The 24295-nt window shown below is 46.7% G+C and overlaps 1 protein-coding gene across 2 annotated transcripts; it reads right to left on the bottom strand.

Annotated features, from left to right (window-relative positions):
* Positions 1–6519: 6519 nt before the first annotated feature.
* LOC113248719 (cytochrome P450 4F6-like) lies at positions 6520–23326 on the bottom strand. Of its 2 annotated transcripts, XM_048227033.2 has the most exons (13): positions 23241–23326; positions 22607–22805; positions 18560–18704; positions 16895–16948; positions 16673–16800; positions 14914–15035; positions 13868–14138; positions 13460–13526; positions 13126–13255; positions 8000–8133; positions 7854–7918; positions 7627–7709; positions 6520–7208 (listed from the first exon to the last, which is right to left on the bottom strand). In XM_048227033.2, exons 2-13 carry the CDS (start codon positions 22802–22804, stop codon positions 7031–7033), a joined length of 1575 nt encoding a protein of 524 aa, XP_048082990.1. In that variant the 5' UTR covers position 22805; positions 23241–23326; the 3' UTR covers positions 6520–7030. The 2 variants fall into 2 exon arrangements, with proteins under 2 accessions (XP_048082990.1, XP_026346107.2); XM_026490322.3 differs by having other exon boundaries at positions 22607–23283.
* Between the last annotated feature and the right edge of the window lie 969 nt (positions 23327–24295).

Genomic DNA, 24295 nt, shown 5'->3' with positions numbered 1-24295 from the left:
AAAGAAAGAAAGAAAGAAAAGAAAGAAAGAAAGGAAGGAAGGAAGGAAGGAAGGAAGGAAGGAAGGAAGGAAGGAAGGAAGGAAGGAAGGAAGGAAGAAAGAAAGAAAGAAAGAAGAAAGAAAAGAAAAAGAAAAAAGTGAACTCATACCTCACACTTTCACAAAATTTAACTTAATATGGATCGTAGAACTAAATTACGTAAAATCTAAAACTTTTAGAAAGAAAAATAGAAGAGAATCTTTGCGATCTTGTCAGACAAAATAGTTCTAATATACAACACCACAAGCATAATCCATAAAATGAATGCTACCTTGTACTACCTTGTACTTTATTTTAAAAATGTTTGCTCTGTGAAGGAAACTTAGATAATGAAAAGGTTAGCCACAGACTAGGACAAAAGACTTGCAAATCACACATCTGACAAAGGACTTACATGCAGAATACATAAAGAATCTCAAAATCCAACAACAAGAAGGCAGATAACACAGGGAAAATTAACAAGCAAAAGATTCAAGCAGGCACTTCACCAAAGAAGATAAACGGATGGCAAATAGGCTCATGAAAAAATGTCCAGCATCATTAGCCATTAAAAAATGCAAACAAAAACCACAGTGAAATATCACACATTCATAAGGATGGCTGGGTGAAGAATTGACAATCCCAAGTGCCAGTGAGTACATGGCACAATTAGAACCCTCATATGTTACCGATTGTAATTTAAAATGCTGGACACTCTGGAAACAGCTTGCTCATTTCTTTTAATGTCAAACAGACACATACAAGATGGCCCAACCATCCCACTCCAGGAGCAATGAACACTTGCACACAAATATTCGTAGTAGTCTTTTTCATAATAGCCCCAAATTGGAAGCAATCCATATGTTTTTCAACTGGTGAAGAAAGAGTGGCTAATCCCGAGGATAGAATATTGCTTTAGCAATAAAAAGAAGCAAAGTACCGGTACAGCAACATGGATAAAACTCAGCTGCATTGTGTTGAGTGAAAGAAACCAGACCCTGGAGGTGGAGGGTACAGATCAGTGCTCCCCAGGGGTGTGAGTCAAAGGGGATTTTTGACTCCCAAAAGTAACCGTGGGTAGTTTTGGCTACACAACTCAGGCATTTGCCAAAACTTAAAACTGTTCACCAAATAGCACAAATTTCACTTTTGTAAATTACATACAATTTTAAGATGAGGCAAAAGGTAACTAAGCACATATATTATTTGCTTAAATATATCATGAAAATATATGCAAATGTAAAGGTATTGACCTAAAGATGAAGAAACCAGGGAAATGAAGGACAGAGGACCACTATTTTTCACTGCGTATTTTTTTACATGAGTGAATATATTCCCTGCCAAAAATATTCCATTTAAAAATTTAGTCGCTGTCAAAGAGTCTCGTGTAGTGAGGCTGGAGTGGTTCCCAGGTGATCTGAGCTATCTACGGCTGAGATACACCTTGAAAATCACTTCCTTTGTAGGTTAAGATGTAACTCTGAAACCAAGCTGACCAAATTCACCTCCACTCCACCACTTACCGAGTGACCTTGAGCAAGTGAGTTAATCTCTCCAATCCATAAGACTGGTGTGAGGATGAAGTCCGTGTTTACCTGGGGGAGTTGGAAGTATTGCCTTCTCCCTTCTCAGTGGTGTACTGCTGTTAATAGGACAAAAACATCAGTGTCTGTGGAGTCCCCAGGCCATTCGTGTTCTATGAAAGGTGTTTAACTACCCCCACATCTTACACAACTGTATGTGTATCTATTACTATATAAATAAAACTTAGATATCAGAAGTTATCTGATTGAGGGCAAATTCTGTATTGGGTGTTGGTGTTGGGGTGGGATGGGTATATGGAACTATAGGAAACTATACGTATGTGCTCAATTATTCTGTAAAATTAAAACTGTAATTTTTTACAGTTTTTACTGTGCCTGGGTGGCTCAGTTAAGCGTCCAACTCTTGATATTGGCTCAGGTCTTGATCTCAGCTCAGGTCTTGATCTCAGGGTCTTGAGTTCAAGCCCTGCCCTGGACTCCACGCCCAGCGTGGAGCCTACTTTTAAAAAAATAAATGAAACAGGGGCACCTGGGTGGCACAATCAGTTAAGCATCCAACTCTTGGTTTCACTCGGGTCTGATCTCTGGGTGGTGAGATCGAGCCCCATGTTGGGCTCTGCACTCAGTGCAGAGACTGCTTGAGTTTCTCTCTCCCTCTGCCCCTCCCCTGCTTTCTCACACACACACACTCTCTCTCTCTCTCTCTCTAAAATAAATAAGTGAATCTTTTTTTTCTGATTCTTTCTTTTTTTTATTATGTTCAGTTAGCCACTGTATAGGACATAATTAGTTTTTGATGTAGTGTTCAGTGATTCATTAGATAAGCAAATCTTTTTGAAAAATAAGAATAAAAAAGTACTAACAATAAAATCTATTATTTTTGAAAAAAGTTATTTTAGAGTAACTCAATTTATAGTTGATAGTGATAGCTCAAGCCATCAATGTGCATGAAGAGAATTCTTGCAGAGCAAGACAAAATTTTAAGATTTTATTTATTTATTTATTTATTTATTTAGAGCACGTGAGTGGAGGGAGGGGCAGAGGAAGAAAGAGAGAGAGAATGTCATGCAGACTCCCCGCTGAATACTGAGCCCATCAGGGGGCTTGATCCCACAACACCGAGATCATGACCTGAGCTAAAATCAAGAGTCAGAGCCTCAACTGACTGAGCCACCCAAATGCTCCTGAGACAAAATTTTGAATTGTTTTTTTAAAGATTTTTTTTTTGAGAGAGAGCAAGAGAGAGAGAGAGATTGAGAGTGTGTGCACAGGAGCAGGGGCAGAGAGAGAGGGAGAGGGAGTCAAAGAAGCAGACTCCCCTGCTGAGCAGGGAGCCCAATGCAGGACTCTATCCCAGGACCCTGAGATCACAACCCAAGCCAAAGGCAGATGCTTAACCACTGAGCCACCCAGGTGCCCCCTAAATTATTTTCTAATATAATGCCATTCAAAAAATTAAAAATGGCTTGAAACTTAACACTTAAGACCCCAAAATGATGATTTTATGTCACGGAAAGATGATTCAATGTCATGGAAAGATGCTTACAATATATTATTATATGAAAAACCCAGATTAACAAAAAATATATATGATAGAATCCTTTGTTGTTGAGGCAAAATGCACATAACATAAAATTCACCATGTTAACCATTATAAAGTGTACAATTTCATGTATTTAGTACATCCACAGTGTTGTGCAACCACACTCTCTAACTAGTGCCAGAGCATTTCATCACCCAAAAAGGAGACCCATACCCAGTACAGTCACCCTCCAGTTTCTCCTCCCACCCTCCAGCCTTGGCAACCACCAATCTGCTTTTCATAGCTATAGATCTTCCTATCCTGGGCATTCCATATAATGGAATCATACAATATGTGACGTATGACTCCGTATCATGTTTTCAAAGTTCATCCATGCTGTAGCATGTATCAGTGCTTCATTCCTTTTTATAATCCGGTAAAATTCTTGTTATGGATATACCACATTTTGTTTATCCACTCGTCTGATCATGGACATTTGGATTGTTTCCCAAATATCCAACTTTTGACAATTGTGAATAGTGCCACTATGAACTCACGTACAAGATTTTGTTTGAACACCTGCTTTCAATTCTTTGGGGTATATACCTAGACATGGGATTGGTGCCGCATATGGTAGTTCTATGTTTGATTTATTGAGGAAATTCTAAATGTTTTGCATAGGGGCTGCACCATTTTACATTCCCACCGGCACTGGGTCGGGGATGCAACTACTCCACATCTTCACCAGACCTGTTATTTTCCCTTCTTGACTCTTGCCATCCTGGCGGGTACGAAGTGGTCTCACATGAAGCATTGCTTTGCATTTCCCTACTGACTAATGATGTTGCATTTTTTCATGTGCTTATTAGCCAGTAAAATAGCATTTTTAAACAGAAGATTACATGTAAATATAATACATCTAGATGTAAATAACATTTTCTTACTTGTATAAAGATTATATATAAATAAAAGCTGGACGTATATGTGAGAAAATATGACCAGTGATTAATTTGACATGTGTGAATTATGGATATAAAAATGATTTTTATTTCTTACTTTTTCTTCTTTGTGTTCTTCTATGAAGACATTTCATTTGGGGAATAAAAAAATATTTTAATTAAGAACTCGGCAAAGAGGGGCGCCTGGGTAGCGCAGTCGTTAAAGCGTCTGCCTTCGGCTCAGGGCGTGATCCCGGCGTTCCGGGATCGAGTCCCACATCGGGCTCCTCTGCTGGGAGCCTGCTTCTTCCTCTCCCACTCCCCCTGCTGTGTTCCCTCTCTCGCTGGCTGTCTCTCTGTCACATAAATAAATTAAAAAAAAATCTTAAAAAAAAAAAAAAAAAAAGAACTCGGCAAAGAAAAACACATGTAATTTTCAGCTTAAAATATATTAAAAACTTATTCATTTCATGTTGTGATGTTCCTTTCATATTTTGCAGTCAGTAAGCCTACAAGACCCCAATCTGTGAGCACGAGAAAGGATTTGAGGCCCTGGACTCTGTATCCCAGTGTGTGTGGGGGGGGTGCTCCTACAGCCCGAGAGGAGGGAGTTCAGGGGTGGCCACTGTCCCGGGTGCTGAAGGAGGGAGTTCCACTCCCCACCTCACTACTGGGACCTACATGACCTCCACCTCTTGAAACATTAGGCAAAAATGAAGCCCGGATCATGCCTCTCTAGGCGGAAAAAATTTTCTTTCAGTTCCTAGCTTCAAGACCAGGTTGCCATCAAAGGGACCTTGGAGTTTCTCCGGGGTAACTATGGATATTTACGACTAACTGGGTCTTCTAATGATAGTTTTCTTCAACAGAAGGTTGCCACATTTACCGATACTTAAATTTAACTTTGTGACTAAAGCTTTTTAAATTTCAGAACGTGATGCAAAAAGAAAAGAGAAGGGAACAAATTAACCCTCACTGAGTACTGATGCTTACCAGATATTGACTCAGTGATGTTGCACGTGCTTGCTTATGCAATCTCCCCATCAGTGTAATAAGGTAGCTATTACCACATGGTAATGGAACTGAGGCTCAGAGAGATCAACAATTTTCCCCAACCCACACAGCTAGAAAACAGCACACTGGGATTGTGATCTTGGTAGTACAACTCCAAGGTGTGCTGGATCAGGGTCATCTGACCCTCACTGCATTTAGTTATCTGCCACACCTTTCCTAAAAAGAGTGGTCTTATCCTCTTGATCCGATCCAAGAGGGAGCTCCAGCTACCCAAGAAGCAGAAAAGAAGAATGGGGAAACTGGACAATGTCCAGCTTTCTCTTCAGGAGGGTTTCCAGAATTAACAGGTACTCTTTGACTTTTCCTTATGGAACAGGGCATACTCATTTAGCCAATCTAGTTTCAAGAAAAGCATTCAAATACTATCTGTATTTCAGCCTGTCGTGCACCTAACTAAAAGCTGAGGATTACAGGAAGGCAAAAAGGAACGTCAGGATACACAGCAGTCTCTGACACCGTCCATCCTGTTGACTACCAAAGCATCTAATATGTACTCTTCTTCCTATACAAGGAACACCCCCAGGGAAGTCAACCTCAAAGTGCACCAGCTCCCTCCATTTAGCCCAAGTTCCAGGGTCTCTGGGTGATGTGCTGTCCTCTCCCTTAAGCCCTGATGTGAGCTTTTTGTGGTCTGGGAACCTATACACTTAAAGGCAATTATCACCCTCAATACATTCAAGAGTGGAGCAATAACTGGATCGTGAGCATTAAAATTCCAACTGAGACTTCCTGTTCCCACTAATAGCAAGCTAGGTTATTTGGATTAAACTTCCAATTTTTCAAAAACAACTCTCACAGCTGGATACTTTTCCAATGTCTCAAATGAATACATGACCAGAAAAGACAGTAAAGAATTACAAAGACACCACTCAAATGAAAACAGAAACCTAGAGCTAAACAAACGTGAATTACAATTTTGCCCTTTTTGGTGAGAGGAGTGGAGGAGCCTGCAAGTGTGATCTCAGCTAGAATTTAAAGTGCCTTCCTTGGGGCGCCTGGGTGGCTCAGCCATTAAGCGTTTGCCTTCTGCTCAGGTCATGATCCCAGGGTTCTGGGATCGAGCCCCATGTCAGGCTCCCTGTTCGGCTGGAAACTGCTTCTTCCTCTCACACTCCCCTTGCTTGTGTTCCCTCTCTCTCTGTCTCTCTCTGTCAAATAAATAAAATAAAACCTTTAAAGTGCCTTCCTGATCTTGGGCACCACAAGCCTTGAACTTCATTTAACATAATCCTAAATCAGCAAAGCTCCATGACTTCCTCCTTAGAGAAAGCTACCTTCTTCAGCTTCTACAAATGTTATTTCAAATATCATACCCAATACTCAGGCAAAGATAACCAGACACACAAGAACAACAACCCCACCAATGAAAACCAGCAAAACAACAGACTGTATAACAGATACAGTGATTGCAATGATCAGACACACAGGATAAAGTATCTATATTTGTTATGCTGAAGTAAACATAGTAACTATAGAAACATAACAAAGGATTCTGTGGTAAGAAAAGTTGGGGTATATTAGATAGGAACAGAGGTCAGGGTGATCAGATTGCTGTTCCACCATGGCTTCTCCTCTGTGACCCAGAGCCTCAAACATGCCCCTTAAGTCGGTCCTTAACCCTGGTCTCTCCCTTGCTCAAACACCTCCCATGACTCCCTATTGTCTACAGGATAAACTCCCTTATTGGGCTCTGGGAAAACCAGCACTCAACATGGGGGCCTGCGGTCAGCTGGAAAGGCTGTCAGGGTCTTGGGCTCAGATACCAGCCTCCTCTCCACTCTGCCTCGCCCACCCTGCGTTCCCTTTGGTCCCAAGCTCCCCCTGCTGGCTCTCGATGAGGCTCGGGCGGAGGAGATGGCACGGTTTCATTCCTGGGATTGTGCAAAGCGAGGCGTGTAGGGTCTGGGTAGATCCCAAGCCAGGAGCTGGCTGGTTACTGGGGGCCCGCGCTCAGCGGCTCCACGCGCAGCCAAAGCCCGCCCTCCGCGCGCAGGATGAGCTCCGGCTTCCTGCGCGGCTCCTCCTCATCTGGCAGCACCCGGAAGCGCAGCAGCGTGAGCGCCAGGACAACCTTCATCTCTGTCATGGCGAACGTCTGCCCAATGCAGTTTCTGCGGGCGGGAGTGGGGGCTCTGACTAGCCAGGAACCCCAGCACATCCCGTCGCGCCCAGAACCAGGCCCCAGACCCCAGACCCCCAGCCCGGCCCGCAGGGATCCAGAAGGGGACTAACCACGCCTGAGACCCCCATATGGGCTTGCCTATCCCCTGAGCTTGGCTCAGACCCCAGCCCTGAACTCATCAGGCCAGCAGACAGGGGGAAGGGGCTCTGCCCACACGGCAGACCCCTTGTTGGAGAGGGGACCCAACCCCTATTTCCCAGACCCTTACCTCTAACCTCTGGAGGAGGGGAGAGGAGAGCCATCCTCAATTTCCCCCCTTTCCCGCCCCCACAGCCATGTCTGGGATTTTAGTCCCAGACCCCTGCTCCCACCGCCCCATTCCCACCTCAGATGCCCACTGCGCTCACCTGGGGCCCACAGAGAAGGGAATAAAAGCCAGGGGAGACCTCTTCTGGGGGTTTTCTGGGTTGAAGCGGAAGGGATTGTACACCTGGGGGTGGAAAGAGGCAGGGCTACTGGTTGGGGTTTCTCAAGATACCCAGACAACCCTAGAAAAGACAGATGTGGGTGACTTCCCTGTTCAGGACCCCACCCCTCGTCGGGTCATGGGATGGAGAAAAGGGAAGGACAGCACCTCAGGGTCCGGCCAGATAGAGGGGTTGTGATGAATCCCAAAGATGCTGATGACACAGATGTTCCCTATGAGGGAGAAGAGAAACAGTCAGGATGAGGTCTCAGCTGATGGGACCACCACCCTCCTCCCCCTGATGCTGTAGACACCTTTGGGGATGACGCGGCCATCAGGGAGCCCGACGTCCTGGGTACAGCGGCGGGCAATGACTGTAACCGGGGGGTGCAGCCGCAGACTCTCCTTGATGCACATGGTCAGGAAGGGCAACTGGGCCAGGTCGTCCCTAAGCAAGCCCCCCAACAATTATCCAGGGATTGAATCAAAGACTCCCCTAGCCCTCTTACTGCCCCTGGAGATCCTCTCTCCACCTTGCTCCGACCCTCACTTCTATAACAAAATAAATTCCAGATGGGCCAAAGATTTAAGCATTAGAAAATCAAAATCACAAAAGTCAACAGAAGGAAATTTAGCCTAGTATTTTTAGAAGCACTTCTGAGCAAAGCACAACATTCACAGGGTATCCTTAAAAGTGTTAATACATTTGCATAAGAAAGTTTTTTAAGGTATACAATTAGCTGAAAAGGAAAAAAAAAATCTCTATACTGGACTTAACAGGTTATTTGAACAAATAAGACCTGCACTCTAAGGTGGGATGACCTAATATTATAAAGGTGTGGATTCTTTGTAAGTTAATTGATATATTCAAGGCAATCCAGTAAAAATCTAGTTTTGGTTTTTTGGGGTTTTTTTTTTTTTTGGAACTCAGTAATCTTATTCAATTTGAAAAAATAAAGTTCAAGAGCTATGTCAATTTAAAAATAAAAGATCGAAGAAAGAGAGTTCATCCACCAAATATTAAGACCTATTATAAAAGTGTGGTAATAAATAATAAAATAAAATAAAATAAAATAAAATAAAATAAAATAAAATAAAATAAAAACAGCATGTCACTGTTGCAAGAACAGGAAAACAGACCCATGGCACAGGATAGAGAGCTCAGAGACAGGCACATGAATAGGTAAAAACGTAACATCTGGTAAAGGAGGCCCCACAACCCCTGGACAATGGATGGTTGAGACAACCGATGATGCGGAAACAGAAAGAACTGGATTAGCATGCACTCCACATCAAGATGGAGTCTTCTCTTATACTTGAAAGGTAAAACCATAAAGTTAAAAGAAGATATAACATAGAAGACATCTTTGCGACCTGTGAGTAGAAAGGAATTCTTAAAATTCCCAAAACATAAACTGGAAGACAAAAAAAGAAAAATATGCACAGAATTAAGGATTTCTGTTTAACAAAAGACACTGTGGAACCATGGACCAAATTAACATTCAGATGAGAGATTTGCAGAAGATGATCTGCAATAAATACATGGATCTAGAACAATATCTTGAATATACAAGAAATTCCTGCAAATCAACAAGAGAGATGACAGGGACTCAAGAGATAAGTAGACAAAGGACACGATCTAGGAATTCATGGGAGCTCAAACTCAGAGATTTAAAACATGAAGAGAAGCCCAAAGTCACTGGTTATGAGAGAAATGGAAATTATCTAGTAATGAGATACTACTTCACATCTATTTGAGGGGAGAATTAACATGGTCGGTAATGGTAAGGATTAAGTAGCTGAGGTGTAGGGGTAGGGAGACCCCATGTGCTGAAAGTGAAGGTATGGACACTCTAGAAGGCCTCAGTGTGGTCAAGGAAAGGCAATGTGTGTTTCATGACCTAGCAAGCTGGCTCTTGGGCGTAGAACCCAGAGAAATTCTCAGACAGGTAGATACATGCACACTAACATGTTCATTGCAGTAATGAGATGGAAGCCTCCTGGGTATTCAGCTCTAAGGGACTAGAGAGGGAAGTTCTGTATGACAGTTCAAAGCAATAACCAAAATGTAACAGAGAAGCATGAATGTCTAATAAAATCATAGTGCTATGTTTCTGAGAAAGGTAAGAACCAGCAGGAGATCTGTGATATAACATGTGCCTGTGACTTTTAAAATACATACACCCAAAACAAAGAATTATGCAAATAAAAGGATTGAATGCTCTAGAATCATATTGGTGGAGGGCTGGAGATGGAGAATTGGAATGAATGGGAATAAGTAAGTATTGCACAGAAAAAATGATGATAATTAGTCATGAATTGAGGGCCACGTTTAACTTTATCCTTGGCAAGGATGACACCCAAAGCACTAGCTAATTAAAAATGTCAAGAGTAGTTTTCAAACTACCCAATCTAATCATAGAGTTCAAATGAAAAAAATAGAAATGCAAGAAAAAATGTAAATGCAAAGTAATAAGATAGGACCAAACTTATCAAGTATGAAAATGTGTTTTTAATATGATAATGAAGACTGCTTAGTGCTTATGTATGAATATATAGATAGAACAGAATGGAGTCCAGAAATAAACCCTAATATATGAACAAATTCAGTTTATCGTAAAGCTGCTATTATTTAAAATTCTAAGACAAATACAAAATATGTATCAAATTATGTTAAAATAATTAGCCATTTGGAGGAAAGAAAACAGATTTCTGCTTCAGCACTTACACCAGCATGGATTTCATATGGAAAAAGGATTAAATATAAGAAATAATAAAAATATTAAGTAAAATTAAAGTTAAATAACATTTTTTAATAAATAAATCCATTAGAAGAAAACAAACAAGTTTCACAGTTTAGCATTAGAGTGTGAAGGGCTTTTCCAAGCATTAAAAAAGAAAAAAAAAAAGCTATAAGAAAAGCTAATAAATATGACTACAAAGAAATGAATGAAAACTAAAATAAAGTTAAAAGACATCCTGGGAAAGAATTTTTGCATAACAGAAAAGAAACTAATTCTCTTTATATTTAAAGAGTCCTTATAAATCAATAAGAAAAAAAACAAAAAAACTCGAAGTAAAAAGGAAAAATTATGCAAACTGATGCTTCACAGAAAAAGAAATATGCATGGTTCATAAACATGTGAAAATAGTGCTCAGTTTTACCCATACTTAAAGTGATGTTCATTAGAATCACAAAGTATTATATTCACTTATCAGGTTGGCAGAAGTTTTAAAGTTTCATAACACACACTGCCAGTGAGGATGAGAGGAAATTGGCACTCTGAAAACCCTTTTGTAGGAGTGGATTTGCCAAGAGCTATTAAATTGTGAAAACTAAAATGGTCTTTGATTCAGGAACACCACTTCTAGAAATTTGTTCTGGAGAGACATCCAGACACGTGAGCAAAAATCAGTGTACATGGATGTTTGCTACCTCATGTTTATTACAGCAAACACTCCCAAACTACAAATGTCCATCGACAGAGGGATGTTTAGATAAATCATGGTACATCCATGTGATGGAATATTATACAGCTATCAAAAAGGAGGAACTAGGGATCACTAGTCCTAACATACACTGCAGAGTAAATCAGTACAGAGAAGCTGAAAGGCAGTTCGGCAATATCTGTCATAACTACAAACCTTCACATAAATGTGCCCAGCAGAAGGGTGAGCTGAATAAATTATGCAATGCTATATAGCTCAGAAAGGAGCTGTAAGAAACAATATTGAGTGAAAAGAACAAGGGACCAAACATGTGGGCATGTATTTCTATTAAACTATAATAATTATGTAAATATAAATATATAACTATAAGAATTTCAGAAAAGTCTGAAAGGACATATGACAAATTAATGTCCCTAGAGATCCCTCAGGAGACAGGGGATTTATTAGGCTTGGGGTGGGTGTCGGGGGGCAACAAATCTTCTCCATAGTGTTTCATTTTGTGTAAGAAAAATAAAAAGTCTTCTTCCCATTATTGATTTTGTAATTCAAATTAATTTCCCAAAATTTGTATCTTGGAAAAAAATGAAAAGATCTTGAAGTTAATACTGTCAATGTGTATGCCTGAATGCTTTGTGTATACTTTCAGTTGTAGAAAGAAAACTGAGCAAAATCCTTCAGCCCTTGGCCCCAAATCTGTCCCAAGGGCCTCCAGGCTCCAGTTCATCACCTCCAGTTTGCCCCTGTAGCTACAGATATTTTTAATAAGAATATCTGACTTTTCTCTCCTCTGCACAAACATCTCCCATGGCTCCCTATCGCCCTATGTTAGTCATGACTCTCCCTTCAAAAAAGAACTTGCTGTCCAGATGCAAGAAGTGCAGTTGGCTAACAGCCTCCAGTTATAGGGTCTCTGGGCTCTGTGACAGCATTCAAGTCAAGCCAATGGCTTAGGTGGCTCCCAGCCAATGACAGGGCATGGTGGGCCCCTACTTCTTGACCATTTTCTGCCCAATGGAAGACTCCCCTAATGGCAGCATCCTTACCCACTTTTATCTTTTATCCAATATTGGCTTCCCAGAAGACTTGAACAGACACTTTTGGAAAGTCTTCACATGGTTTCCAACATATTCCCAGGACGACTTCCATTACCAGCTCTAGCTTCACTAGGAGCCCCTCTGATTCTTTACACTGTAAATTTAATGAAGATCCAGCCACAATTACCTCCTCCCAAACATGCCAGACTCACTCCTGCATGCCCTCATTCTGGCCTTTGCACAAGGTATCCCCAGAGCACAGTCCACTACCCAAAACTAGAGTGGCGAATTCATATTTGCTGCTTCACTACCCACCCTCACCCACCTTCTTTCCTATCTGCCCCAGCCTTGCCCAGGTAAAACTCGAATGGGACTGGACGTGGAGTTGGGAGAGGGCGGGCAGTGTGGACATGTTTACTGAACAAAGAGATGGGTAATTTTTTTCACCCCAAAAACCTCTTGTGACTCCTGCAATAGATTGTTAGGTGGGAATTAGATATAAGAGCAAAAATTAAGGGGAGTAAGGATCTTTGGGAAAAATGTGCAACTTCAGACAGAAAAGCAAGGGAGGGAAAGTTCATCCAACACATGCTGGATGGCATCTGTTCTAAACACATTGTCACAGTTCTCCAAGCAGCCCTGTGGAGGAGAGATTCCCTGCCCCACCCCCATTTACAGAGGAGAAAAGTGGTATTCAGAAAAGGGAACTGATTTTATTAAAGTCACATAGCAAGTAAGCAGGGCAATAAATGTGGACACTCAGCTCTTTCTGTTGCATAAGCCTGCAAGCTTTCCCTGCTCTCCAGGCTGGCTACCAGCCTGTCTCTAGGTTCTGCTCCTATTCCCAGGAAACAATAATGACAGAATTTAAAAAAAAAAAGTTCTTTCCCCTCCCCAGTTGGGGAACAAAGCCAATGAGAGAGGTTCAGGAAAAAACCATGATGACCTGCACTCACCATTCAATCTCTTGAGGCTCACGGTCCCTCAGGAGCTCTTGCACCTCCTGCCGGCAGCGCTCCTGGTATTCTGGGTGCTTTGCAAGGTTGTACAGGACCCAGGAAAGGCCACTGGCTGTGGTGTCATGGCCTGAGAAGCAGCCAGACAGACTTGGGGCTCTGGCCTTATTCAGCACCAGAGGGTGGACAGCGCCTTTAAATAAGGCCCTCAGGGAGGAGAGGGAGGATGGGGTGGAATGGGGTGGTCCAGGGCCCACTTACCAAGTTCTCGGGGTTGGACAGACCCCTGCCAGACCCCTGCCCCCCCCCCACAGTCCCACACTGGGATGCTCACCCTCAAACATGAAGGTGTCAGCCTCAGCTCGGATGTCCTCGTCTGACAACCGTTTTCCATCTTCATCCTGGAGAAAGGGCAAGACCTCTTGAATCACACCAGCTCTGAGGGTGTCTGGGTCTAATCTGAAACAGTCCCTCAGGGTCCATTATCAAAGTAGGATCTGTTCCTCGTCATCTCTAGGGCCCACCCCACAGGTCTCCTCCCTGGTCTCCAGCCTCTTATTTATCCCTTCCAGGCAGCCTTCTTCAGAGTCATGTCTAAGACATATCACTGACCCATCTCTCCCTTCCTCAAGCACCTTCCATGGTTCCCCAGTACCCTGCAGATCAAGTCCAGCTTCTTCCATGTGACATTTGAAGTCAAGGTCCTTTCTATCTCTTGAATTCTGATCCCAGGGAAGCCCACCTTGGCCAGCAGGAGCACATCAATGAAGTCCATAGTCTTGGCCTTCGCCTTGGCCTTGAGGAAGTCATGGGAACCCCCACTAATGAGGGCACGGCGCCGCTCCTGGATGACAGCATCTGTGAAGTTGTGCACCAGGTTGCAGGCCTTGTGGAAGCGCCGTCCATTGGGGGTGAGATTGTACAGGAAGTCCATGTGCAGGAAGATCTGCTCCTGCCGTTTCACCACGAGGGAACTGAGTTCCAAGATGGCAGCAATATATTCACTGGGACTCCTGTAGGGCCAGGCCAGAAAGAACCTTAACAAACAGCTTCTTAACCCACATGAAACCCTAGGAGCACCTTCCCACCAGAAACACAGAAGCACTGTGGCACATCCTTTGCTCATCATAGCCCCTTGGCCTTTATCCACTGTTTTGGATAAAGGCCAGGCATGCTTCTCCCTCTACATCCACCTTTATGAATGGCCTCATGTCCCAGACCCCAGGGCAGAGCTTAGGCATCATGCTCTTCTCCTCTCTTTCCTACACAATATCTGGCCCTGCCCATTCTTCCTTAGTTTCTCCCAAATCTGTCCCCATTTTCTCTACCAAATTCAAGCCGCCTCCTCTCCATGGTCTCCTTGAATTCTGTGTCTATACGACAGCTGGTCTTCTCTAGAGTCAGATGTCCAAAAACAGCTTTGACCATGACCCTCATCTATTCAAACTCCTTCCATGCCTCCCTGGAAACCTCAGGATAAAGTTCCTATGCTTTTGCCTGGATTTTGAATGTCCTTAAGATATAGTCCCTGCCAACCCCTCCAACCTCATTCCCAAGGTGGCTCCTCACTGTCACACATGCTTTGCTCATCATAGCCCCCTGGCCTTTATCAAATATTTCTACCCACCTGAAAGGATTGCTTTCTCTTTCCCTTCCTTTCCCTTCAATGTCTTGCTCTGATCTATCTCCTCCAGGAAATCCCTTCTGATTGCCCTGGTCAGACTTCCCTCCCCCACCTACTCCCTTGGGTCCATGGCTCATGTTCCCATGCCCTGGGCAGAGACTCACTCCTGGCAATTGCTGTCAAAACTGAAGACGCATTTCTGCAGACTGTCCAGGGTCATGAGGCTGATGTGCTCAAACATGTCTAGATGGGCGCTGCCTTCCAAGGCCAGGCACTGCCACTTGGCCTGGACAGAGAAAGGGGCAAATCTGGGGCTGGGACCTGCCTCTCCTGAGCTCCTCCTCAGCCCCAACCACCAAGATGGACTCCCCCAGACCCAGCCTCCTGATCCTCCATCCCAGGTACCCATCTCCAGGAAGGACCAAGGCTTGGGTGGGAGTGGAAACTGTTACTATTAACACCCCATTAAAAAAAAAAAAAGACCCTGTGGCTGGGAGTCAGGAGACCTGAGTTCAAATTCTGGCTCTGCCTCCTATACTCTGTGTGCTCTTTGTCAACTCATTGCCTGCCTCCTGTCAAAGCTCACTGGGCTCTACCTGTCAAAACTTCAGTAACAGTTAAGATGACTTGCTTTGGTGTCAGACAAACCAGGTTGGAATCCCAGCTCCACTTATTAGCTCACTTGCTAGCTGTGTGAACATGGGCAAGCTCTCTAACCTCTCTGAGCCTCAATTTCATCACCTGTAATGGGGAAATAATAATCATCTCTACCTCATATGGTTGTGAAAATTAAATTAGACAACATATGCAATAGACCTGCTGCATCATCTCTGGTATACAGCAAGTACTGAATAACTGTTAGCTATCATCCTCAATTTCATCATTATCATAGTGTAGGTGACTGCTGCAAAAATGTCCCCATTCCTTTGTCCCTCCCTATACCTTCACCCTTTACAATGAGGTTTTGCAGGTCTTCCAACAGGAAGTAGAACCTCTTTCTCCAGCCCTTGAGCTGGATGTGGGACTTGCTTTGGCCAACAGAAGAAGGTGAAGGTCATAGTTGCCTGTTCTGAAATTAGGCTTCAAGGGGTACTGCATGTTTCTCTTCATTCTCTTGGAGCCTCCACCATGTGATCAAGCCCAGGCTAGCCTACTGGAGGATGAGGGACAAATGCAGGAGTCAATTGTTTCACCAAGGCCATCCTCGACCAGTGCCCCAAACATGCAGCAGAGCTGAGCCTGGACGAGCAGAGCTGTCTCCCAAACCCACCCATAACCACAGACATGTGAGTGATTCCAGCCAAGATAAGAACTACTCTACTGACTCTCATCTTGGGAGCAAAAACAAACACTCATTCTTTCAACCCAGTGAGTTTTAAGGTGGAGTGCTATGCAGAAAGAGCTACCAAACAATCTTCATCATTAGTGTCTTGAATTTTATAATTTCAGTGAGGCAGACTAGAAACTAAAACCTTTTTTTTTTTAAGATTTTTTTTTAATTTATTTATTCGACAGAGATAGAGACAGCCAGCGAGAGAGGGAACACAAGCAGGGGGAGTGGGAGAGGAAGAAGCAGGCTCATAGCGGAGGAGCCTGATGTGGGGCTCGATCCCAGATCGCGGGATCACGCCCTGAGCCGAAGGCAGACGCTTAACCGCTGTACCACCCAGGTGCCCCAAGAAACTAAGACCTTTTGAGCACCTACTATGTACCAAGATCATGATTCCATTACATCATCTTGATCACCCTTTAAGAAGGGCTTATTCCCCCCCTCCATTTTACAGATGGGGAAACTGAGGCTTGGAAAGGAAAAGGAATGGCCCTAAAGCTATCCAGCAAAGCCAGGACTCCATATCATGTGTGTCTGAGGCTACTCCCCTTTTCCCAAGGCTCCAGCTGGGACCCTGGATTTAAGGAACTCACATGCATGATGCCTGCACTTTTGTTGAAAACCTTCACATAGGGTTTCAAGATTTCAAAGTGGAAGGCAGGTGTCAGCAAGCGGCGGTGGTGACTCCATTTGTCACCAGCACTCAGCAGGAGTCCATCCCCTAGTAGAGGCAGTCACAAGGAATGGACAAGGGCAGTCCTTCCCCTGAGACTCCAAGGATGTCCCCAACCCCCTTTCCACCCACAGTTACTTACCCAGCCAGGGCTTCAGGAAGTTGTAGAAAAACATATCCTTGGGTACGATGGTGGCTGACACAAGAGATAGACCATCAGGGGCCATGGAGAGGAGGTGGGGAGGAGCTTTTGGTTGGGAAGTGGAGGATCCCAACCAGGGATCTGCATACCCCCTCCAAGCCCAGCATAGCAAGAATGGGAAAAAGGGCAGAGGAAACAGAAAGGAGTGGGAAGGTAAGGGGGGACCAGACCAGGCTGCAGCACATAGCAGAACAAAGGCAGAGCCTGCAGACACACCCCCATGCACTTTGATGCACCCTAACATGCCACAATACACCCCAACATGCCTTGACATGGCTCCTACCTGCTCCAACATGTTCAAAACACCTAAACACAAATCAGCACTCCACAAAATGCCTTTACAGGAACTTAGGACACCTGATCTGTCCCAGAGCCCCCTGACATCTCTTGGGACTTCTGACATGGCCCCACCATGTGTTAACATGTCCTAACATGAAACAATGTGCATAACACACATTGACAGGACACAACATGCTCTGACATGGACCCAAAGACAACTTGACACAACCTCAGTGTGTCCCACAGACGGTCCCAGACAGGACTTGAAGGTCCCAATGTCCCAGACATGGCTCAGGCATGACCTAGCTTTCTTCAGTATCCCCTTCCACCTCATACTCATTAAGTGTTTAGGTAAGGGGTTCCTACGTCCTTAAAGAGACCAAAGGATGCTGCCACCCACCACCAAGAGCTGTCACTGCTCCCTTATGCCTCTAGACCAGCCCCCTAGGGCCAACCAGACACAGTGGACCAATCTGAGGTCTGGGAGCTATTCCCCCACAATACTCTGGCCATCTTCACACCCCAAATCCCTTTCCAGCTTAGAGTCCCTCCCAGAAGAGGCAGCTACAGCAGCCAAGAACAACAAAAGAGGGAAGCTTCAGCATACTATGTGGCCTTCAGAAGTTATTATGCCTTCCTGAGCCTTGATTTCCTCACCCAGGAAATGCGCACCTAGGAGGGATGCTGGTGGATGCCCAGCATCCGTCCCCTTCTGGAACTAGCATCTCATTCCTTCTCCACTCTCAATCCAAGTAGTTAGGAGGGTGGACATGCCACCCCATCCTCTGTTCCAGAGCTGAGCATATGACCCTAAGCCTCAGCAAAAAAGTCTCAGTGACTAGATGAAGAATTGATTCCTGTGATCCAGGCCAGGCCAATTTAAACGAATCCTGCAACTTTTGGGGGGTGTGCAGAGAATGAACTCACATTTCCATGGGGGCTGAGCTTCTTGGACTCCTCTTTATCAGCATGAGAGTAAAGCTGTCAGAGAGGAACACAGAACTACAAGATGAAGACAGATTCCCAATGGCACTGTTTGAAGATCCAACCATGTCAACCATGCCTGAAGACAACATTCTCTCAGCTTTTCAGTCAACAGATTCACTTTCTTTACTTAGACTAACAGTGTTGAGTTTCTACCACTCAAAACTGAAAGGGACTGGCAACCAGAGAGTGACAGGGACCTGTCCAGAGTCATCCAGCAGGTTAATGGCAGGTGTCTGTCAACATTACCCATTTCCCTGCTCAACCTGGTCTGTCCAGGGGTGGGAAGGACTGGGAGCAGGGGCAGGGGAGTGGCTAGGTTGGGGCTCCTGGGAGAGATACCTGGGGCCTGGAGCAGGGGGGCAACAAAAGTAGGGTGGACCAGCCGCAGTACAGGGTAGAAGGGTCCAATCCACCAGAGGTGAACGTCACGGAAGCAGTGGCCCAGGTCCTCTATCATCCGCAAGCCTTCCTCATTGCTCTTCACCTGGGAATGGCAGGGCCGGGGGAGGGTGGGCGGTATGAGGCCAGGTCAGGCAGGAGACCCCAGAAGCTCACAACTGCCCGCTGCAACCCTCCACCCTTCACGCCCCCTCCCCCACTCCCCCCTTCTGCCTGCATTATTCGTCTGCACTTCTATGTCTCACTAAGTCAGCTTCCTTCTGTTGGTCTGCTTGTCTTTTTGTGCATCTATCCATCTGCAAGTCTCTTCCTGTCCCCTCGCTCTCTTCATCTGTTTCTTTAGATAGCTGATAGATAGCCAGATGATGATAGCTAGATGATAGCTAGCTAGCTAGCTAGACAGACAGATAATGGATGAATGGAAAATGGATGGATGGACAGATGGATGGGTAGACAGATGGAGAGAAATGAGAAATGGATGGATAGATGATAGAAAGATGATATGTATTTGCATCTGTGTGCGTGTATGTTTCTTTTACATTCTCTGTATGTCCTCTCTCTCTCTCCCTCACTTTTTCTCTGTATCTCTCTCTTTCTTCACCCCTATTTCTCTCTCCATCTCTTCTACTCCCTGAGTCTGTGCCTCCTCATCTCAACCTCCATGGCTCCCCAGAGCCCTCAGAGTAAACCCCCTGCCGCTGCTTGGCTCTGCTGTCCCCTCCACCTTTTCCCTGCCTCTCACCAGCATTGCTCTCACTGCACTGAACAACTTGTTGCTCAAATCCAGGTGCCCGCTCTGTCCCCTCCAGGCCTTTGAGTGGGCTATTCCCTTCCATTTTATACCCTTTATCTTTTTTTCTTAAAAAAATTAATACCCATCATTCCAGACCCACTTCCAATGACTCTTCCTCCAAGAAGTCTTCCAGTCTGCCCAAACAGCAGAGGCCTTGCTTTGGGGTGGAGCCCCCTCTCTCCCTCAGATCCACTCTGACCACACAGAATTAGAGGTATCTCTAGTTCTACGTGCCCAAGACTGGGGTTCCTCCAGGACAGAGCCTGGGGCTGAGTCTCTCCAAGCATCCCGAAGCAGTGTGCAGAAAGAAATGACCAAGGGCACCCGAGAGCAGGAAGGGCCTTGTGATCTACAGGTGCTGCCCAGAAGCTTGGTAAGAAGGGGCCTGCGGCCCTCAGATGCTGCTCCAGGGCCCACCACCACATATTCCAGGTGGGTACCTGTGGCATGGTGACAGATCAGGCAATGTCAGGATTGCAAAAAAATGGTGAGAGCCCAGGCAGAACATAAGTCCCTGCGGGTAGGTGACCACCAGCTGAGTTATGACCCTCAAGCCCTCCTCCGGGGGGGGGGGGCTACAAGCAAGAAAGGGTCCGTCACCTCCCCAGAAGGAACCATGGCAGGTCCCCCTGCAGTCTCTACAGTGCAGAATATCCAGATTCCTGGAAGTGGTTCCAGCCTCAGCGAGGTCCCCATGGTTGAGGTTTGTGGGCAACAGGTGGACTCAGGACTTGTACTGGGGCTCATTCCCACACCCTGTCACGTCCTGACCAGTCCACACAGCCCCCTCTCCTCACATGGTGAAGGATCTGCAGACCTTCCAGCGCTGGCAGATCCCAGGGGACAGATGTGATCTCTGCTCATCAGTCAGGAGGGCAGCTCCTACCTATGAGCCCCTACTGCCTGCCAGGCTGTGCATAGAGCATCCTGTCTATCTATCTATCTATCTATCTATCTATCTATCTATCTATCTCTCCCCTGAACGTATGGATTCTCCCAGCAGTCATGCCATTTACAAATGAAGAAACCAAGGCCATGTCCCCCAAAAGGAGAAGTGGGGGATTGGCTCTTGGGGACACATCCTCTCCAGTCCCTCTCCATCCTCCAGAATGCCCCATCCTGGCTGACAAATACTCTCAGGTGCTCCAGACAGGTGGACAGAAGGCTTTTTCACCTTTTTGACTGCCCCCTGCTCCCCAGGGACCCTGAGGCACTTGATGAGTTTGGCCCAGAGAGGGACAGTGACTCGCCTGAGGTCACACACATAGTAAGAGGGACTAGCAGAGAAAAGAGTGACCCAGACCAGTTTCCATGGCCAAGCCCTTATAGGGGGAGGTAGGAACTGCAGTAACTTTATAACATTCCTGCTACTGCCAGAGGTTGCTGAGAAATTCCCAAGACCCAGAATTTTAGGCAATCTTCAGGACGATCTTGGGACATCCTGTTCTGTAATGAGCTGGTCTGCAGGAAGAGAGGGGAGGAGCTGAACACCCATTCCTTTGGCATTGGATGACCTAGATAGGTGATAGTAATTTCACCCAAACCCAGGACATGGCCTCCACCATGACATCATCAAGCGTCAACTGTATGTCAGCTCCTGAGCTGGGCATTATAGATGTCATCGCTGTCCCCCAGTGCTACTGTCTAGTGAGAAAGAGAGATAATACACTAAAACTGGACAATTAACTGTTTAAGCTTGAGCAGGACCAACTCAGAGGTCCAGGTCTAGTGGGGGGAAGTCAAGGGAACCTTGGAGAAGTTACACTTGGGCTGAAAATGGGACAAAAAGGAGGGATCAACCCAGTGACTACAGGAAGGAAAGTCCTTCCTGGCAAAGGAGCAGCACAAGCAAAGTCCCTGAGGTAGGAAGGATTTGGCTCATTGAGGAGAGAAAGCAGGAGCTTGGGAGTATCTAGGGTATGCTGTGGGCCTGGCAACACTTAGTCTCTGTGTTCAGAACAATGGGCAGTCTTATAGAATGGTTTTCAGCCGAATAGTGGTGTTAACAAAAGCTAAATTTCAGAAAAATCTCTCCAGGACTCAAGAAAGAAAGGACGACAGGGGACAAGAGTGGCAATGAGGAGCCCAAGGAATTGGAGAGAGGGCTTCCTGGAGAAAGATGCCAGTGGATGTGGTGGGGAATGCAGAGAAGGGACAGATTGAGGAGAGGCTGTGGGGGCAGCACCTCTGGCTGTGCTGAAGGACCGGACTGCAGGAGAGAAAAGAGGGAGGTCAGGGGCCCCAAAGTGTGGGAAGTGGGCAAAGGAAGGGTGGACAAGACTGAGGGTGGGGCAGGACTGGGGACCGAGCCTGAGTTCAGATTCTGACTTGGTGGAATGAGGTGCTTAGGAGACCCCACCTAAGGAGGGGAGGCTGGGGCTGAAGAGACCTGAACTTGAACTTGTAATTCACTTGTGGAAAGAGACCATGGCCCACTTAGGGAGTCAGAGCCCAGGGTAAGGTGATGGCCTTGGGAGCCAGAAAAGAGGGAAAGCAGGTTAGAACCCTGAGGGCTCCCCACATGGAGAGGTAGGGTGAAGGAGGAGCCCAGTGGAGGGCAATGTGCTAGAATGCTAAAACCCAGAGAACAAGGAGGTTCAGGGCCAGTCAATGGTCAGCAAGGCCAGATTGCTTTTGGGAGGTGATGAGGTCCTGGTCATCTCACAGAAGCATGATGGGGGTGGGAACCAGGCTGGAGCAGGTGAAGACTGGCCAAATGGAGGCAATAAGTGAAATAAGTTTGGCCATTAAGTTCAAGGCCAGTGATTTCTTCTGAAAGGGGAAGTGGTCAACTTTTATCCAAGTTGAACAATGGGGCCCACTGATATAGCTTGGTGGTGGAAGGCAAGATTACAAAAGGAGGAAGGCGAGGAAAAGGACAGACAGCCCACACCTCTCCTCCAGCCCAGCTGTGCCCCCATGGGGGAGGGGAGGGCAGAAGTCATAGCTGATTCCTGTGCAGAAGCCAAACCCCAGACAGGAGCACCTGCTGGCCTGAGGCCAACAAAGATGGGCCAGCCAGGGAGTGGACCCTGGATACTGGTCCTGGGGAGACTGGGGGCACCGGGGGACCTGGCTCATGCAGCCCTTCGCTGCTGTCCCAGACCCCAGCCCAACCCCTGAGCCCCATTCCTGACCCTTCAGGAAGTCCATCCACCCTGATACCCCAGACTCCTCCTCTCACTCACACTCACCAGGCCCACGTGACCCCAAAGCCAGTTCCGCTTCGGGGGCTGCGGGAAGCACCGGAGACGGCTGCAGTTGTCATACAAGCTGTAGCTCCAGGCCAGGATGCGGGCCAGCAGCCAGGTGGCCCCAGCCAGCAGCAGGAGCGGCCATGGGGAGGCTGCCAGCTGCCCCAGTCCCAGCCAGGACAGGCTCACCTGTGACATCCTGGGCAGAGCGGATAGAGGGTGAGCTCCTGAGACCCAGGAATGGGGCAGAAAGGTGAGATCCCTGGACTGCTCACAAACAGAGGGAGAGAGGCCGCAGGATGGGAGGGACAGGGACAGGGAGGGGCAGGGACGGTGAGTGCTGGGAATTGGGCAAATGCGGGCTCCAAAAGGGGAGGTGAACGCGGGGAATTCCAAAGGAAGAGGCAGAGTGAGATGAAGAGATTGGGGTGGAGGAAGGAGAAGAAAGAGACAGAGAGAAACTTATCAAAAAACACCCAAACTCAATCACTGGGAGGTTGCCACGAGATCCAGCTACAAGGAAACCACCATCCCCCAGCCAGCCGGATTCCTGGCGTCACTTCTGCCTGGGGTAGTGCCGCCTTCCCGCCCCCAGGCAGGAACCCTCTCAGCCCTGCAAGCCCCAGCCGGTCACCTTCTGTCCGGAGGCACTTATTCCACACAAGCTCTGCCCCCCTCCTCCGGGCAGGTCTTTGTCCTTGGCCCCTGACCTCTGAGCTGGGGGAGGCTGGGCTTGGCTGCGTCAGCCAATGGCAGCATGCCTGTCTGCCACCTCCCCACCTGGCAGCTGCCCAAGACCTGAGGACAGAGCAAGCAGGATACACAGAGAAACCAGTCCTGGGTCACATGGCCTGGGTGCTGGATCCTCAGAGCTCAGTGCCTCCCTCGCGTGGTGGGAGCAGAGTTGAGAGATGGGCAAAGGTTACTCTGGGCCCCCATGTTAACAGCCACCCCTGCCCTTTTAAAGCAGGGGTGTGGCAGCTAAACACTTGAACTTGAGAGTTCAGGTGCCATGGGAGCAGGATCAGGCCAACCTCCTCCCAAAATATACCTGGGGCTCCCCTCCACATGTGATTCAAGAGGGTCGCCTGCACCATTTCTCAGCAGACAATCAGGAAGCCTCTAGCCTCTGGACTGCACACCCTGGCAGGAGTTCAAGGCCTGCCTCCAAGCAGCCCAGGGTCTGGGTTGAGACATGACTGCTGGGGGCAGGAACAAAGCAATGGGCCTGGCTGGGGATTACCTGCATCAGATTTAGGGGGTAAGGGGTCCAGCCCTCACCTGGGGCTGAAGAGGTAAGGCTGCAGGGGTACAGGAGAGGGTGGGGCCCAGACAGGGAGCAGAGCTGGGAGACCCTGCGTGGAGTTCTGCCCCATCCTGGCTGTGACTGTGGGCTGTGCCAGCCCCCTGTGGGCTCAGTCTTGCCATCTGGGAAATGGGATGCCAGATGAGGGCCTGAGAGGGGGCACATCTTATCCAGATCCCGTCCTGAATTTCCCTGTGAGGTGGTCTCAACCCCTAATGAGGTCTTCCCATGTCAGCCTCCAAGATGAGGATGAGTTTGAAGAATGGACCCGCTGAGCAAGAGAACTGGAAGAGACAGTTTTCCTGCAATGACAGTGTGCTAGGGAAATGCATTTCCTCTCCCTGACCCATACATTCCTTCCAGCCCTGCCTGATCCAGTCGCA

The sequence above is a fragment of the Ursus arctos genome, unplaced genomic scaffold (assembly GCF_023065955.2).
Source record: "Ursus arctos isolate Adak ecotype North America unplaced genomic scaffold, UrsArc2.0 scaffold_14, whole genome shotgun sequence".
In the NCBI taxonomy this organism is placed as follows: Eukaryota; Metazoa; Chordata; class Mammalia; order Carnivora; family Ursidae; genus Ursus; species Ursus arctos.
The sequence above is the reverse complement of the archived record's forward strand: the minus strand, read 5'-3'. Positions and strand labels throughout refer to the sequence as shown.

Coding starts and splice junctions, on each gene's coding strand:
- LOC113248719 (XM_048227033.2), bottom strand. CDS start 22,804: ATGTCACAGGTGAGCCTGTCCTGGCTGGGACTGGGGCAGCTGGCAGCC. Junction 7,919..7,999: donor TGGCCGCGTCATCCCCAAAG/GTGTCTACAGCA, acceptor TCTCCCTCATAG/GGAACATCTGTGTCATCAGC. Junction 7,209..7,626: donor CCCTTCTCTGTGGGCCCCAG/GTGAGCGCAGTG, acceptor TCCCGCCCGCAG/AAACTGCATTGGGCAGACGT.